We start from the raw sequence: 19,188 nt of genomic DNA on the forward strand, positions 1-19,188 counted from the left end.
AGGACATCAAGGTATAAACCGGTGCAAAGCTAAAGCCAGATACTCGGTGTGGTGGCCGGGGATAGCTAAAGACATCGAATCCATGGTAGCCCGATGCGAACAGTGTGCGCGGACTCGGATTAATCCAGCGGAGCCACTTATATCCACACCCTTACCGAGCCGCCCATGGGAGGTTCTGGGCATGGATCTCTTCCACAGCAAAGGACAAACGTTTTTGCTCCTCGTGGATTATTACTCCCGCTACCCTGAGGTTATTACCTCACGGTCGTCCACAGCTTCTGCAGTCGTCGAGGTGCTCAAGAGCATATTTGCTCGACATGGTATCCCAGAAGTTGTGAGATCGGATAATGGGCCACCCTTTTCTTCCCATGAGCTCAATAGGTTTGCCGACTCCTATGGGTTCACCGTTGTGACCAGCAGCCCGCACTTTCCTTAGTCAAACGGAGAGGCTGAAAGGACGGTCCGCGCAGTGAAAGAACTGCTTGTCCAATAGAGTGACCCACATCTAGCTTTACTCAGCTACAGAGATACCCCGGGCGTGAATGGCTTTAGCCCAGCTCAACTCCTAATGGGAAGGCAACTCAGAACTCGCTTACCGCAGATGAAACAGTTGCTGCAACCGTCCTGGCCTGTTAGAGACACAGTGGCCACAAGTGATGCATCTTACAAGATGAAAAGTGAGTGCAATTTCAACCAGCACCATCAAGCCAGGCCACTGCCTCTGCTGGAGGCGGGAAAACGAGTGAGGGTTCGACCTGAAGGAGTTCGAGCTACGGTGTTAACTGAGGGCCAACGACCTCGCTGCCGTATTGTAGAGACAGATCAAGGTGAAGTCCTGCAGCGTAATCGGCGACACCTGTAGGGGTTCTCACAGCCGAATCAAACAGACCCTGGAATTCCTATGGACACAACGCAGGGTGCTTCTCCTGCAAATCCAACGGTGGAGATAGCGAGCGCTGAACCGAACGTAGCAACAGACGTCGGCAGTAACCATCGACACGCTGGGGTTGTGAGAACGCGTAGTGGTCGCCGTGTAGTTCCACCAGCCCGTCTGAACTTGTAAAGCTACACAAGTTCTTGAAGGAAGGAGGTGTTGTGGTGTCACCTGGTTTCAGCCAGCTGTCTGGTGGCGCCGCCCGTGACAAGGGACACAGGGGGCGTGCCCGAATAAAGTACTTCTTGTTGTGACGCCCACGGCTGTGGTGGTGTCTGCTCTGGCCCCGACGAAAACAGCGTCGGTGTCAACATAGAACACAACACATTCAAACAAGTTTTGCTTGAAATCTGCCGTTATCGTTGGATGGGCATTCTCGATATCTCAGTAATCGCTACATACCGCACTTCTGTCATGTCGGCTGCAAATGCCTCAGATAAGCCTACCAGGACGTCTTTGAATCATAGCAATCACTTGCCGAGGCCTACGCCGTTATATGATTGATTGAGGGTTTAACGCGCCGACGCAACGCAGGCGATGAGTCGTGCCGTAGTGGAGGGCTCCGGATTAATTTTGACCACCTAGGGATCTTTAACGTGCGCCGAAAGCTCGCACACATGGGTGTTTTTGCTTTTCGCCTCCATCAGATAAGCGGCCACCGCGGCTGGGAATCGAACCCGCGACCTCGTCCTCAGGAGCGCAACGCCTTAGCCACTCAGCCACCACGGCGGGGTGGCCTACGCAGTTCATTTGACGAAACAACAACGTGCCGCCTACTTCACAGCAGTTGGCAATCCACTCTTGATACCGCCGCTCCCCTCGAAGGTATACTCACACGGCGAGTCTATCCTGCTTCGGAGAATTCAGACAGGCACACTCCTTACTCCATTTTTTTGCTGAACCGTTTTCACAAAGGTGACACACCACCGCCTGTAACTGGCACCTACTCCACGTGCAACTGCCGCGGCGATCTCGACCACCTGTGTTGGGAGTGCCCCTTCTACATTCCAGCTAGGCTTCGGGCCCTGGTCACCATAAAACGGGGACCCTGGCCTTCTGCTCTCTGTACATGGGCCTGTCCTGATCCCAGGCTTCCGGATCGAGCCACCGAGCTCTGGCGAACTCTGCTTTTGTCCCTTCAAGACCCGGCGGCGGCACCGCTTGGTGATCGGCTCCTCGACAGCCACAAGATTCAAGCGGCCCCCACTTAGCTGCCTCCTAAAACGGAGGCAGCCCTATCCTTTCCCTCTGCTATAACACTGTAGTCCTTTCCACCGAAGTGCCTTCGGAACATTATAATGTGGAATAAACATGGTTTCATTCATTCATACGCAGTGGATCAACGCCCCCCGCGTCACCGCAGACCCTCAAATGCCATGCGCGTTTCCCCCATCTTTGGAGCTTGCCTCACTCATGCCTGTATTGTAAAAAGCGTGTTCGCACCAGGCCAAGGGTGTGCTGATTCTGACTTGTGCCCACTGCCCGCGAGCAGTCGGTGCTAATGACAACAGCACGACAAAGAATATTTTACTCGCCGCATTCATGATGCCTCAGGGAATCCGAAAAAAAATTTGGAAGTGGTTAACGAGGTCACGACAATTAAAAATAGAATGCCCCACTCTTCCGCCTATCGTTACTAAAGACACCGTTAACGAATTTAATACTTTTTTTCACTAATGTCGGTCATGAACACGCTTCGAAGCTTCCCGTCGCAAGTTTGGACAGTGTCCCTCCACCACCAGTTGTGAACTCTTTCGCTTTTCACGAAATCGAAGTCAACGAAGTATTGCAGGTTGTTGCGCAGTTGTCAACAACGAAAGCAGTAGGCTTGGACAAAATTGCTACAAAACTAATCAAGGAAAACAGTGATATCATAGCACCAATTTTATGCCGTCTGTTCAACCATTCCTTGCTTGAATGCACATACCCATAGCCCGAGTTACGCAGGTATTTAAGGATGGTGATACTTCTGGCCCTTCCAGCTACAGGCCTATTTCTGTTCTAAGCGTTATTAATAGCACATTTGAAAATAATTCTCTCTAAACGCATTCACCATTTCCTAGATAAATATAATAATATTTGCCCACAGCAACATGTCGTCACACTCACCCAGTCTATCAACAGTGCGCTAGCCACCAACAATTAAACTAGCTGCTGTTATCTTTCTAGATATTAAAAAGCCTTTGACACCTTGGTAAACCATTACATCTTGCTAAAAAGCCATGACATCTTACTAAACAAATTAAAAATATACTGGTTTCGTGATTGGGTGCTTGAATTTTTTGCTAGCAGTCTTATACATCGTCAACAAGTTGTCTCAATAAAGAATATGACGTCATCCATGCAGTACTTGCGAACAGGAGTATCGCACGGCTCAACTCTTGGTCCCCTATTTTTTTCCCTTTACGCGAACGACTTGCCTCAGATATTAACCTCAGCCAAATCGATCATGTACGCTGATGACACTGTCATTTTAAATACTGCCAATCGTACTACCGAACTCGAAAGCATCGCAAAGGCTGACCTGAAAAAAATCTCGGACTGGTATCTGAGGAACAAATTGACAGTCAATACAAAGACAACTGAGTACGTACTTTTCCAGTCATGAAACAGATATCTCCGTTTGGCTGATATCAGATTAGCTATATTTGCCACGACCAACCTTTTTACGTACCTCGGTGTGACCTTAGAAAAGCATATACACTGGGTCGACGCGGTTTGCGCGAAGATTGCGTCTGGCTGCTCTGCTCTAATTCAGTTACGTGAATACTTCTACACCGATGTTCTGCGAGTCCTATACTTCACGTTAGTGCACACTCATCTTACGTGTTGTATCGAGTCGTGGGGCTGGACATACAATACTTACCTAGAGCGCCTGAGGCGAGCGCAAAAAGGAGCTCTTAGAATAATTACGCGTTCTGGCTACTCTCGACCCAGCAAGGCGCTGTTTACTGAAATACGCGTCTTACCATGTGATCTCCTTCGTGAGAAAAAAACTGCTGAAAGCATCCACAACATAATAAGAAACAACTTTCCGTTTGACGTGTCTACACTTAATACTCCTGCACGCGCAACACGGGCCATACCTTCGGAAACTGTAACTTAGCCGTAAAAAGAAATGTTTACGTTGAACGTATGTTGGAATTTACTGATGTAAAGATCTGGAACAGCCTGCCGCATGACGTAAAAGTCGGGAACAATTTTTCTGTCGCAATAAAAACGCACTAAGCTGAATGAATGACGCACTTCGAATTCATGTTTGCAGCGATTATTTGTACATTCTCCCACACTTATAACCCATTATCGAATGACGTGATACTTCTTATACAATGTCATAACAAACTACATTTTAAGTGATTGTTGTGCTGTAATATGATGTATTTATGGTAACCTGAGTGATAAATGCAATTGCCGTTGTTATTGCTGGTAAAAATTCAACGTGCCCTTGTTTATTTTATTGGCTAATAGAATTGTATTGTTTAAAGAAAGTTTGTGCTCTAAATAGTGTTTAGAGTGCCTTTTAGCGTTCTTTAAGTTTATTGCGACCATGTGTACGTACTGATGTGTGTTGTCTGCAATTCTTACATTTTTGTCGACCCCTTACTAGCCGCTGGCTGTGGGTCCAAACAGTTTTTGCGTGTTTTGTAGCGTCACAAAGAACAATAAATTGAATTGAACTGAATTGAACTCGCTAGCACGTCAGTGTCAGTCCGTGCGCGTTCTGTGAACTCGCTCGTGGATGAATGAACGTTACGGCCCCAAAATGGTGAATTGAGGATAAAGAACATCGCCCGAACACGAAGAAATCCCTCGGGGATTCGAACTTGTGACTTGCAAAGCAACACAGCTAGCGCTCCAGACCACTCGACCACAAGCCAGCGCTGCCAATGTTAGAAATATACGGCATATAATGTAGAACCAGTTTACACTTTTATTTAGTTTTAGCATTTCAAGCAGCCTAGATGGCTATTGTTGTATAGCGCTCGTGCAGTAAGCGTCCCCCAAATTTCCACAATATCTCAAGTCTCGCAATTGCATTTCTTAGACGAAAAAGCGTTCGCAGATCTATGGTCGTGGTGCTGACCGTTGTGCTTGTTCACCCAATGCAGGAAAGGGGTTCCTGCACCCTAGTTTTACGCTGTACGGTAAAAGTTTCGGTTGATTTTATTTCCTTAGTACCAATATTAACTTCGCTGACTCTTCTCCCGCCTTCAATTTCCTTTATTTTCCTAGTAAAGCACCAGTCAGCGAAGCATCACATGTCCGGCTTTGCAGCGCCTGTGGGGAGCGACTTGGACTTGGAGCTTGATAGAGTGTACAAACTACAAACTAAAGGAAGGCACATCCTTCCATTCACAGACGTGTCGTGGCTTAGTTACAACTGAGCGGAGGAATTGCGACGACCCGTCGGCGGGCGGCGGACTATACGCTGGGCCGACCAACTCTGTGGGAAGGTTGGGGAGCCGTGCAGTAGCGCAGTCAAGCCAATTCATTTTTTCTTGACGTCACACAAAAACGCCACCGAAAATGGGCGAGGATCCAGAGAGGAGGACAGCATCTTCTAATTGAATTTTCTACTAAATAAATCCGCGTAAACGCACCCAGACTGAACGAACCATGCCTGGGGACTCCAGACTACAGTTTGCGCTAGTAACAACGGAATGTTTACAAATCACTTCAGTGTCCCTTTAACTTCAACAAATGGCAGCCCATTGGACACGTACGCTTGAGTCTAATGAATAATTTGTAGGTTGACTCCAAGGTCTTAAGATTCTTCATGAGCTTCCTGTGGCAGACCTTATCGAACGCCCTTGACATATACATTGATATACGTCACCTTGTGTTTTCGAGTTGATTGCTTCAGCGAAGCCGGGAAAAGTTTTAAGCAGTTGGGTCACAGTAGATAGACTTCTCCGAAAGCCATGCTGCAAATGCCGCAGAACGCTTCTTCATGTGAGCGACCGCCGTGGGTCATTTATGGCGGCGGTCAGTATGGAAAAAATCTACCTCCGGCCACCTATAGGTTTGAGAAAATGTTTGCAGATACATGCAATACACGTACGAATTGTTTAGGCCCCATTTGGGTTAGCCATGAGGATGAAATAAGACATGGCGGTGTGCATGGGTTAGTTCCGGTAGTAGCCTGAAACCCAAGTTTTTATGTAAACTATAAACACGCGATTACTTATTGGGTGAATGGGCTGCCGGGTATTTCAAATACCGTAAAAAGCCTTCTACAACCGTAATCGAAGAAGTGTTAGGGCAGAGCGAGGTTTTCTGCAGTTCTCGGTCACCCGAGTGCTGTTCCTTAAGTGGTATAGCATTCTTAAAGCAAACAAAAAATCTAGATCTAGATCACCAAAAAAGCTAGATAGTTGAACCTTTCGTTCACAGTGTCTTAAGTTTGCAAAATACGCCGGTGACACGGGATTTTTGTGCAGCGCCCGTTGGATGGATTAGCAGCCTGTCACATTCAGGGTACTTTAGCAAAACGAGGTGCGCTATAAGTCTCTTGTGCGATGCACCATTGCAAAACTATTTGGCACTGTTACGCCTGTTACACGTTTGTGCAGAGAAAATCAATTCGATTTTGCTACCTGTAGCTCGGCGAGATGACCTGGAGCGTGATCTTTGTTGCGCTGCACACAAGCGACGCCGGGATAAGCCTCGAACGTTCGTTGATGTGTCCGAGAGCCCAGGTACGCTTTTCTGTGGGTTCTCTATTGTGGCCGATCTGCATATAAACCTGCATCTCCCTCATTACTTGCAAAGTTAGCTTAAGATTGCCTCGCAAATGTTTGGCTGTCACTGTTTATTTCCATGTAGAGAAACGATAGCATTGATTGGAGCTCATCTGCATACGCTGCGTATATCACGCAATTTACATGCTCTCCTAGTGATCCACGGGGACATTTACATAGCTGACGCTGTATTATGACTGAGAAACGACACTGACTGGCGGAGAATGCAGCCTTCAAATGTAAATTAAAGCACTAACTTCCGCAGGACGTTTACAACGGTCAACAGCTTCCGGGTCGCAAAATCTTTAGATCATTTACGACAAAAGACTGCGAAAGGTTCGACGCATTTCTTGTCTTGTCTTCGAAGACGCACGAAGCGTTACATCGTTTGAAGCGGATGTAAATTTTCTTCATCGTTTGCACTTCGTGTACGGCGTCCAGCGATTATATTAGGCTTCCTTAAAAAGTCATCAGACGTTGCGCGGACGAACCTTAAGCCCGGAGCACCATGAAACTTTCTCGTACATTAAAGCGATGTCATATTTGCTTTTGTTTTTACATTTTGATGACGTCTTACCATACAAACATTTCGGCGGAAACTACGCCGTCACCAGTGTCACTCGATAAGGTAATTCTAATACTGCTCTGTGCCGTCGCCATGGTCATTGGTCAATTCGCGTCAGCTGACATTTGTTTACGCTGCGACGGTTCATGGGCGCTCCGTTTTGTTGTTTAAGTGTTTTATTCGGTCCCCTCTGACACCCTTTTGTTTGCCCTCCCTGCTCTGCGGCTGCGCGCGACTGACGTCACTCCGAACATCAAGTAAAGGTAACGCGTGTACCAACATTTTAACAGAAAAAGTGTTTTTGAAGATACCGTTTTGTGGAACTGTCGGCAGTGTTGTTAAGAAACGACCCAGTCGAGGTCAGCGGCGAGGCCGTAATAGCGGCTCAACACTGATAAACACCACAATGGCCAGCGTTGCTGACTTGCGTGCCTAAGTGTCCGTACTTAGGCACCCAAGATACCTTATTCACTAATACCGAATCTTGGGACATTAGTAGGGGCGGATCGTCATACAGTGCGTGAATTAATAGTTATTTTTTGTCGCGCTTTTACATCGCCACTCTTGGAAGCCGTTTTAGCTATCGCAAAATTCATCCCAGTGATCTGAGTAACAATTAGTGAATGACTAGTGTTAACCATAGCTCAGTTTTAACAAACTTGTGGCTCAGGCCCTGGAGTGGGTTATACTAGGGAGCCGAACAATCGACTTCATTTACCAGGCTGCTGTAGGAGTACTTCTCTTAGGCTACAACTGATCACCGCTGGTATTTAAACACGCTCCCTACTAATGTAAGGAGGGGACTCGATGGTGCCCAGTCCTAACTCTAGACCTGTATTCACGTCCCCTGACTAGCGGCCGACTAGCCTATGTCACTGACTAAGTATCACACATGGCCACCCTTAGTAGCCATAACTAGCGTTGCTGGTGATTAGGGCCCAGTAGAGGTGATTAACAAGTGCGGGACCAGGAAAGCTTTAGTCGGGCTTTGTTGGGGGCTAAATATGGCTACCATCCGTAAGTATAACAGGGCTGGCTAGCTCGGCTAATTTGTATGCGAATATCTGCGCCACAACGCGCACGGCATGCTCCGTGAATGTCTCAAGCAACCTCAATCTTCAAACGGCGATACGTATGGACGCGTCTGCGGGCCAAAAAAACCGTGACGAAAGTACGTTTCGAGGCCAAAGCACTGCTGCGAGCGATGGAACACCCTCCACGCAACTAGCGCTGTCCGCATCAGTGTTTGCTTCTTGACGTGTACACGACAATACAACCTACTCAATCAGGTATCGTGCGCAAATTAGCGTTGCGCTGGGAGTAGGTACCAGCATTATTGCATCTTTCGACCAACCGGTGAACAAAGGAACGTGTCGTCTGCGCCACTACAGCCCGGCGAAATGGCCCCGCAACCCACACGCCAAAAAAAAATACATACAATAAACACAGTGTTTTCTGAATTGCAACCGGGAGAAAACTTGCAACGGTTCAGGTAAGAGCACTGACAATCTCAGTGCAAAAAAAAAAAAAATACACTCTACCCTATTTGACGGTACGAAAACTCTTTATTGCTTTTGTTGGGTAATTAGGAATGCAGACGATAGCAATCGAACATCGTTACAACTTACCGGATGATAATTTAGAAGCACAAAACACACTTCACAGAGAGCTCTACGTCAAACGCGAACAATTTTTCCTCGTCCTCGTTGTAATTCTTTTCCTTACGGGAATACCACTAAATTTGGCGTGCACACAATGCTATTATAAAGAGAAAAATGCAGCGAAATCTGCCGTATAAATGAATCGTTTCCTTTAGTAACTCAACTCGTGTACTCAAGCCCGAATCCGTTTTTCCTGGAGGTTTTTATCACTTCCGGAAGCACGATGCCGCCCGGACGATGTTTTACCAAAACAAGGTAATCGTCCACAAACCTAAACAGCTTTACATCCACATCCTCTAGTTCAGTATTGCGTTAACAATGTTACAGTCAACAATGTTAGACTCAAAAGTGCGTTAACAATGCTAGAGTCAATGCGGCGCCTGGGGCTCCGCTTTGCATTGGGAAATTTTCGGGCCAGCCCCATTCAAAGTATGTTGCATGGGATAAGTGGAGCCTTGAACACCCGTGCACTTACACATAAATGTTGTACAGAGTACCCTAAATTAAATACATTGAACCATTTGAGCCATTGAATACTCTCAAGTGAACTTTCGGAAAGGAGCCAGAAAAATTCTCAATTTCAGCAAGGCGATGGTCGTGAATTAGGCGACAGAACAAGCTTCGCATCGTGCAGGAAACTAGTACTGAGCGGTGGTGTGTTTGGAGATTGGTTACTATTCTCGACATTGCCAGATGGCCGGAATAGTTCTGAAAGCTTGTTTTGATGGACTTTCAGTTCTTTCCCTACGATTGAAATGCACTGAAAAGCATTATTAGGATAAAAATGTATGAGCCGGTTCTAGTTGCTGTTCTATGATCCACCACAGTTAAGGCCAAATATTTCACACAAAGGACGTGGCAGACGAAGGTAGGCGCTGTCGTGTCTGTCACGTGCTTGCTTGAAGCCACATTAATTGCACTGGATAAATGTGGCCCTCAAATAAACACATATACAGATATACAGCTCTCACAGCAACCAATATCTAGTGAGATGGAAGCTGTACCTTAAAAAAAGGGAATAGGCCCCAAAAAGGTCCTAAAAGGACACCGAAAAGTTCGCATTGGGTGGACGTACACGTTTTTTGTACACGTACAAAAGTTCGGTGGACGTACACGTTTAAACCTCCCGCCAGCACAACGAAATATCATCAATGAGGGCGCGAAACCTATCTCTGCGCATATATTTTGATTTCTTATGGCAAAAATCAAGCATCCATAAATAATAAATTAAAAGAACACTGCGAATGCCAATTGCGTATTGATGTCTTGCCTCCAATTTGCCTATTGTGTTCTTTTTGCTGAACAGTGTTGACAAGTATGAACATCGACAGAGATTTAGTAGTTTGGAAAAGTTTTGCCTGCATAAAGGGATCCTTGAAGAATTATGTTACCTTCTGGACTGGCGGCTGAGTCGATGTCCAGGCAGACCGACCAAAATGTTTTAGTAGCCCAAGAAATTTAAGACCGCCGTCTTTGAAAAGCTTTACTGATGCGCAAACTTAATGCAGACTAGGGACGTGAAATGTGCGCGATTTGAAAGCAGTTCACCGAGAGAGGCATTTTGGATGGAGTGGGGACAGCATGCGCCAATCAAAAACACGGGATCTACGTGTACGCGTTCATATATTCCTGTGCTGTGCGATGCTGGGCGGGTAGTCAAGGTAGGCACAACGGCTCCCGACGCGAAGCAGCGCTGGAACGACGACAGCCGCCACCGAATGGCGGTGCTTCAGATCTTCGCAGGGTGCCTCACGACGGAGCGGCGCATTCTGCGGGAGGAAGCAGCCGAATCAACCGCTGCTGTTAATTAAGACCTTTAGATGTCAGTAGCAGCTTCAAGAAGGAAATCTTCATTGAAACGTGCAGCACGCCTTTCAGGGTGCGGCAACCATCAAAATTCTCGATCTTACCCAGGGGAAGATCGAGATCGCGGGTACGCGTGCACCTGAGTGTTCGCGTGGCCCAAGGGCGACGTCGCTAAGAAATTGCACTCGGTAAAAACAAATGTTGTCCTAAAACTATTCACACTTGAATTATTTGGGCCAAAAAACATGCTCCTCGCCCTCGCATTCGCCCCGCGCACACAAGGTCGGGGAGTAATCAGAAATATGTAGAAAGAAAAGTTAATACGCTTTGCAGAGTATTTTTCCTTTAGCTGGAGGAATAAAAAAATAAGTTGGTCAAGCAGCCTTTGCCGCCTTTTTTGCCGAGAAGGAAGGGAAACTTATTCGCAGAGGCCACCTTACGCAATGCTATGCACTGCTTCTTACAGTGTAAACAGTTACGATGACCTCTATGACGCTCTACACTTGGCTATTTGACAAATTGCCTGCTTCGATAAAGTCTGTAACCAATATGACGGCAATTTTCTGTTGGCGTAGTAGTTTTTCAAAGAAAGAGCGAGTTACTTTAAAACTTTTTATGGAGGATGGATTCAATTGCATAGCACTACTTTCTGCTACCACACAGCTTTGGTGGTTGCAGTGTTGGCGGCCGCCGATGTCTTTTCTTCCACCTGAGGAACTGAACACAAACACCAAGTAATTAGGCAGCAATGCGAAACGAAACGGGAGCCGTCGTGCGCCTGCATATACCAACGATGGCACATCGCCATTCGCGCAAAAGGGCCCAAATGTGTACTTTCTGCCCGCCGCTGTGGCGCAGTGGCTAAGGCGCTGTGATACGGAGCCAAAGGACGCGGGTTGGATTCTGGCCGCGGCGACTGCTCGTCTGATGGAGGCGAAAAGCAAAAGCGCCTGTGTGTACGAGATTTCGGTGCACGTTAAAGATCCCCACGCGGCCAAAATGAATCCTGAGCCCTCCGTGGCGGCGCACCTCATCGCCTGTGTAACGTCGACGCGTTAAATAATACCAATAATTAAATTTTTACTTCGTCGGCAAACGGCTACGTTGCGAAAACGTCTTGGCTTTGCTCATCGCTACGCTGGTCAGTGAGCTCGGCGGCTTCGCGTTTTCAAGACAAGGCGATGTCGATAGGCAATAGTTAATTCTACGCGGGCCGTGGTCAAAATCAAACTGCCAGAACTTTGCAAATCGGATTCACACGCTACTCATGATTACACACTGGCCGCCATGCTTGAATTCAAACCTTGTTAAACACCAGCTCTCAAGAGTGTGAGTCGTAGTTGACATATATCCTTTGTAAATTAATGATAGGCAAATAGAGAATATTTATGCAGCCAGGACCAGATTATACCGAGCCTTTAGCTCGCCTCTAACAGTGCAAAAAAATACTGCAGGTGGGCATGCACATAGCTTACGCAGTAGACATTCATCCAAATCAACTGCACTCGAGCAAGAATTATCCATAAACAAAGCAAGTGTCCCTAAGTGTCCCTCAACGCAGCATTAAGCTACAAAGCAGTGAATTTTCTGTCAAAGAAATTATTGAATCACATTTAAATCGAAAAATTAACTTTATCGACACATCAATGTGTCTTCTTCAGTTTGTATTGTTACCTAAACGAGCATTCCTTCATTTTTTCTGGAATTTTATGTTAGCGTTTTATGTTATGTTATGTTTATGTTAGCCACTCCGAGTGACGAAGCTACTGCAGTTTTGTAAATTGTGTTGGGAAACTACCGATAATGCCCATGCATCAAAGCGTGATCTCCATCCAGCAATTTCGTATTAGAAATATTTATTTGCTTGCAACATATCAAACGTAAGTATTACCCAGGGGATTAAGCACAACGATAATTACTGCACTATGATCTACATAGCTCGGTTTTAAATGCACAAAGCCGCAGGATGTAAAAAAAAGCCAGGGAGATTTTTAACGAGGTGTTGAACTCATAGTTTTCGCCGGTGGACGTCTCGCGAAAAGACACTGATAAAACCATGGCTAGTTGGTCATAAAAGCTTATTTAGTGCGCTCATTTGGCGCAACTTTGTGCTAACATAAATGCTAAAACTAAATTACATGTGCTCCAGAAGAACCCTAAACGTGTTTAGCTGGATACATGTTCACCGACAAAAGACAAAAATACGCGTTTAAAATAAAATGACATTGTGACGATTGATGATTGATTGTAGGGATTTACGCGCCGGCGCAACGCAGGCGATGAGGCGCGCCGTAGTGGAGGGCTACGGATTAATTTCGACCCCACGGGGATCTTTACCGTGCGCCGAAGTCTCGTACACGCGGGCGTTTTGGCTTTTCGCCTCCAACAGAAAACCGGCCGCCGCGGCCGGGAATCGAACCCGCGACCTCGTGCTGAGTAGCGCAACGCCTGCCACCGCGGCGGGTACATTATGTGACGACCCATTGAACTCCATAAAAGTGAGCTGCAAGGAAGCTGAGGTCACACACTACATTTTAAAAAAGAAAAAAAGGTACGAATTCTTGACGGAGGCCGTGTTGCGAGTAGCCGTTGGTCGGCATCGTTCAGCCTCTTCTGGAGATGGTTTCGAATTGTGGGGGGGCGGGGAAATATTCGTATTTGGGGAGATTCGGGGCTCAGCTTCTCTTAGCAGAGTCTACACGTTGCGCACACCAGGACACTGTCGATGTCGCCGGTGTCCGGCAGACACGACCGCGTGCGGCGCCCCGTAACTATGTTACAAAAGAATGTTTTGCGGGAGTCCGTGCTGTGCGCACCCCCCCCCCCTCCCCTTCCCGCTCCCTCTGGTACGATAACACAAAAGAAGCTAAATTCAAAGAGCCTTCTGTCGTGTTCTCGGCAAGCAGACGTGCAGTTTCTGGCTGGCGGACGCTTCCTTCGGCTGCAGCCGCATACAATCAGCAAGCACGCAAACAAACAAAAGTTGTCTTTCCCAAAGGACGCAGAACAAAAAAATCTATGGAATCCTGTAAGACCGATTAAGCATGCCGAATTTTGAAACAGATATGCTTTGAAAACGCTGGACCTTACAGGAAGGCTTGCCCGAGGAGTCCTTACCTGCGATGTTCCACTGCTCTCGTTGTCGCCGCCGTTGTTGTAGTTGGACTCAGCCGAACCGCTGCGCGCTGGGCTTCGGTTTTCGCAGTTGTTGCCTCATTGCGAGAATCCAGTTCCTCTGCGGCTTTTCTTTCGTACTTCTCGAGCGGCTGGCGGTAAAGCAGGCTGGCCCAGTGCATGTCCCGGATTATTGCGAACACGCAGCCGGCGAGGAGAGCCGCCAAGATCGCCGTTATCAAGTAGCGCGAGCGTGGCACGGCCAGGCTGCCCCTGTGATATCCGAGGCGTGAATGAGAAAGCAACTCAGCGCGAAAACCAAGGAACAATAGCACATTCAAAAAGTAGCCAGTGGTGCACCGCGTACAGAACTTGCGTACCTCCATTCTTCTTGAACGTTTCCTGAAACATTTTCATTGCATAATGTAGAGCTTAGCTAAACTCACGTGTGCACTTGGCAAAACTTTTTTTCGCTATTTGCCGGTGTTCCTTTTTATTTCATGTAAACCTTGCGCGCTGACTTTGAAAAATAATTGCAAATATTAGAGATAGCGGTAATGTAAAAATAATGCCTCCTTTGTATTCAAGTCGCATGTCTAAAAGAGCGTGAAAGGGGCCCTGAAAGGCATTTTGAGCACACTAAATGAACTAGCGCAATCGTTAGATTGGGTCGTCAACGTCACCTGTGCCAAGTATTACTCTTTTACGCGCAGCGGAAAGCTCACACTTTTGTTTCAAAGTTTGTCGCCCTTTTCTCACCCTTTCCTTCGTGTTTTTGGACGCCGCCATCTTCACATGTCTACATCATCGATTCTCTGATGTTCGTCACGAGGTAGAAATCCTGCTATTGGGCGGCTTTTTCACGCACTTCCGGCAAAGAGATGTGTCGTCTGCTCAGCATCGGCTCGCCGGCTGATCTGCCAGCGGAGTGCCGGAGTGCTTTGACATTTTACGACAAACGAAACAAGTGTAAACAAAGGCTTAACCGTTTGTATTGAATGCAACACGGCCATAACACGACATGGATTTTATCTTACGTGAGTACGTACCATAAAGAAAGCCCCGTGGCACTTCTTTGGTGCAATCGCAGAGAACGCCCTGAGCCGAATGCCCGGGTTTGACGCGTACATTTTATTCAACTTCAAAACAATCCAGAGATGCGTTTCGAACGAACGCACCGTCACAACATGCGTTTTCAAGTCTGAACCGCGATTGACAGACGATGTGTTGCCTCCTCCTGCCCGTCGTAAATTCGGCACTCACCTTACACCCGGTTTGCGGGGACGAACAGCGAGTCACAACTCTCGCGCGTAAGCGAGAAGGCTTTTAGCCAGGCACACTACACATACCCCATGCGAGGTTGAGTGGTACGTCGTTCGAGAAAGATAATCCAGACCATGGGAAGCACTATCCACCAGCGGAAGTACAATGTCGCATTTCATCGCGAAACGAAGGCGTCCACAACACACAGGAGGCGATGCACACACACACACACAGCTTCGGTCGCTGCATTGGCTTAGCTGCAAGCTTCGTTCGGACAATCAGCGATGCTACGACGATACAGAGCTGCGTGAGGACAACGTGCTAACCACTTCACGTATTTAAAAACACAGGGGCAAAGAACTAGGTTCATCGGAAGCAAAAAATATCCTCCATTATAGTGCCTTTCAAATATACTGGCTACTGTGCCGAGGGCGGGCTCCAGGCGGACGCCGGGAGCGATGTACGCGGACGGCTGCCGCTTGGAGCGCTGCCGTGCGGGAGTGTGTAGGGTGCCTCGATGCGCGGAGCGGGCGCGCATCGAGGCACCCTAGGAGTGTGCGCGTTCGTCCGGCCCGAGCAGATCGCGCGGTTACCTCCGAGCTGCGTAGCAGACGGCAGCGGCAGAACTTTCCATTCCCGCTTGCGACGAAAGCGAGCGAAAGCGACGGGAATTCTGTCGCGCGACGAAAATTTGTCCCGACCATTCGACAAAAACGATCGTCGCGCGACAAAGCGACGGAATTCCTGCCGCTTTCATTCGCTTTCGTCGCAAGTGCGAACGGGCCTTTATGCGCAATCTCCGCCCCACATAAAACAAGCTCTTGCTTGTCGCCTGAGCATACGGTTGATATCTGACTACGTTACACTAGAGTGAACTAGAATAATTCTAGTTCACTCTAGTTACACTGTGCTTGCCAGTGTATTTAAACGATGTCACTAGGTTTGAAACGTACGCGCTCGGCGTGCAGCTTTGTGAACGCAAGCGGTCTCACATACGCACGCTATTTTGCTGCTAATAGAGTTTTAGTACAGCGTTTGTGGCCTTTGCATACGCTAAACGCTAAATTTTTGCGTCCCGCTACGTAAACACCGCGAGGGGAGTTTGTTTTAGTAGAGCGTCTCATCAGTTTTGCGTAGCGACACACTAATGAATACGGCGCCATCTGTCAAATGTTTTCCGAAATGTCTCGCCGGCTGATCTGCTAGCGGAGTGCCGGAGTGTTTGGACATTTTACGACTATCCAAACAAGTGCAAACAAACGCTTTCCCGTCAGTGTTGAATGCAACACATGGGTGCAGCTTGTCAGAACACGGGTTCTCGCTGATCGAGTGCGGCGTTGGTTTGCTCTGCGCCTTCCCGTTCATCGCCGCTGATAAAGAGATCCGATCCGGCGCGTTTTGTGCACGGGTTCTGTGTCGGTTGAAAATGTCTTTTTTCACATGCCGCCGGTAGTAGGAATTGATGATGTTTAGAGTTTAATGGCGCAAGGCCGACTAAGGGCAAAGAGCGCCAAACAAAAGTGATTACATGAAAGTGACATGGAAGTAAAAGAACACTTTAGTAAAAATAAACAAAGTAAAACACAACGTAATGAAGATGACTAGTGTAAAGGGCCAGGTTGTCAACATGCATGATAAGAAATGAGATGTAAAAATTTTACGTCGGTGAGAAACTCGAAAACGCGTTTGATTGAAAACAGGGCTTCGTCTCCTAAGAAGAGTGACGGGTGTGGTGGAATATGTCGTGTGTGTAGTTGAGGGAAGTGTTTGCGTCGTGTAGTGTCGAGTGCCTTACATTGTATGAGGATGTGCATCACGGATAGGGCCTCTCCGCACCTACTGCACAGAGGTCTTGGAGACCCAGTGAGAAGGTGCGAGTGTGTTGCATGAGTATGCCCTATCCGTAATCTGGCCAAGGCGACTTCAGTGTATCTATTGCGTGTGTCGGTGGTGTATGGTCCCAAGTGTGGTTTTATTACGTGTAACTTGTTGTCTGTCTGTTCACTCCAGTGTGTTTGCCATGTTTTGCGAAGTTGTTGTCTGATGTGTGGTTTCACGTCAGTGTAGGGTAATGTGGTTATGTCTACTGCATTCGAGAGTGTAGCAGCAGCAGCCATTCGATCCGCTGCTTCGTTCCCGGCTATACCACAGTGGCCAGGGACCCAGCAAAGGACTAGTTCAAATTTGTGGACATACACAGACATAATACCCTTGACTATTAAATTTATAACGTGATTTTTGGAATACTTTGTTGAAGACAACGCCCGCACAACACTGAGAGAATCTGTATATATAATGGATTGTGGGATGTGGCTTTGAAGGATATGATTAACAACCAGAAGTACACTATAAGCCTCTGCCGTAAAGATACTTGTATTACTGTTAAGAGTTCTAGTGACACTAAGGCCGGTCCCATGCGCCGCGCAGGCCACCGAGGTGGAAGTTTTAGAGGCGTCCGTATAAAATTCAGAACATTGGTACTTCTGCTGCAAACACAAGAAGTGCTGCATAATTGCACATGTGGGAGCTCGGTTTTTATCTACATGTGTGAATGATGTGTCGCATGAGACAGGGCGGAGATGCCATGGTGCTATGAAATCTGTTACAGAACTTTGGATGGTATTTAAAAAGGAGACAGCAAGCTCTGACGCTTCCTCTCTAACTCTGTAAGAGAAGGGCGCAGAGAACGATGGTCGATTTAAAAGGAGTTCAGTCATGGAGGTATCATGAAAAACTGATTTAAAAGGATGGTGAGGCATGGATGAAATTTTAAAAGCATAAAGGAGGTCTGTGTATTCTCGCTGACGTTGTAGGTTCCATTTGTTGCACTCTACATACAGGCTTTCGACTGGACTAGTCCGAAAGGCGCCACACGACAAGCGGAGCCCTAGATGAAGCACAGGGTCCAGCATTCTGAGGGATGTTTTAGTGGCTGACCCATAGACAACGCTGCCATAGTCCAATCGTGAACCTATCAAGCTGGTAAAAACACGCAACAGAAGTTGTTTGTCAGCACCAAAAGAGATGTGCGAGAGAACCTTCAGGATATTCATTGTTTTTAAGCATTTATGTTTTAGTTGTTTTATGTGTGGGATAAACGTGAGCTTTTCGTCAAAGATTATACCTAAAAACTTGTGTTCCTTTTGGACAGGAATAGAGGCACCGTGGAGTCGAATGTCTGGATCCGGCCGCATGCCATGCCTCTTAGAAAACAGAACACAAGTGCACTTCCCCGGATTAAATTTAAAACCGTTGCGATCTGCCCAGACGGCTAGCTTGTTCACACCAAGCTGCACTTGGCGCTCGCAGATAGACAAGTTACACGATTTGAAGGACAGTTACAATATCGTCTACATAGATTGAACAGGAGATCGATGGTGGCAGTGCCTTCTGAAGAGAATTCATTTTTACAATAAACAAAGTGCAACTCAAAACACCACCTTGCGGCACGCCGTTTTCCTGCACATGAACCCTAGAGAGTGCAGCTCCAACTCGCACGCGAAACGTTCTTTCAGACAGGTAACTAACAAGCGTATTCATCATGTTACCCGACATGCCAAAGGACTTCAAATCGCTAAGGATGCGGTACCGCCAAGCAGTGTCGTACGCCTTTTCAAGATCAAAGAAGACCGTCATGCAGTACTGCTTGTGGAGGAAAGCATCTTTGATATACGCCTCTAATGCAACGAGTTGATCGTTCGTAGATCGCCCCGCCCTAAAGCCCGCCTGGCAGCTCTCGAGAAGACCGTTGTACTCTAAGTACACGAGTCTCCTGTTTATCATCTTCTCGAGGAGCTTGCACAGGCAGCTTGTGAGGGCGATGGGCCGGTAGCTAGCGGGAGAGGAAGGGTCCTTTCCTTCCTTCAGGAAAGCCACTACTATGGCCTCCCTCCAAGAGCAAGGAATGTGCCCCGAAAGCCATATGTTGTTGTATAGATGAAGGAGTGTTTCAAGAGTGTCTGGGTGTAGGTGTTGTATCATGGTGTATGTGATTTTGTCTGCACCTGGAGCTGAAGGCTTACATGTGCTCAGAGCAACCATCAGCTCATGAATTGAAAAACAAGAATTGTAGGAATTGTGCGACTTGTTGTTATCACGCAGGGA

General features: G+C 47.3%; 1 protein-coding gene across 1 annotated transcript in view; it reads right to left on the bottom strand.

Moving 5' to 3' along the window:
- Nucleotides 1-9,870: 9,870 nt before the first annotated feature.
- The window catches only part of LOC144176041 (uncharacterized), a 90,771-nt gene continuing 81,453 nt past the window's right edge, over nucleotides 9,871-19,188 (bottom strand). Inside the window, exons 3-4 of the mRNA XM_077705160.1 lie at nucleotides 13,825-14,094; nucleotides 9,871-10,670 (exon numbers count right to left, since the gene is read on the bottom strand). Coding sequence (XP_077561286.1) covers nucleotides 10,631-10,670; nucleotides 13,825-14,094 — 310 coding nt within the window. The 3' untranslated portion in view covers nucleotides 9,871-10,630. The remainder of the gene's footprint in view (nucleotides 10,671-13,824; nucleotides 14,095-19,188) is intronic.

This window comes from Haemaphysalis longicornis, unplaced genomic scaffold (assembly GCF_048455015.1).
Source record: "Haemaphysalis longicornis isolate Haplotype H1 unplaced genomic scaffold, Haemaphysalis longicornis Haplotype H1 scaffold_3, whole genome shotgun sequence".
Taxonomy (NCBI): Eukaryota; Metazoa; Arthropoda; class Arachnida; order Ixodida; family Ixodidae; genus Haemaphysalis; species Haemaphysalis longicornis.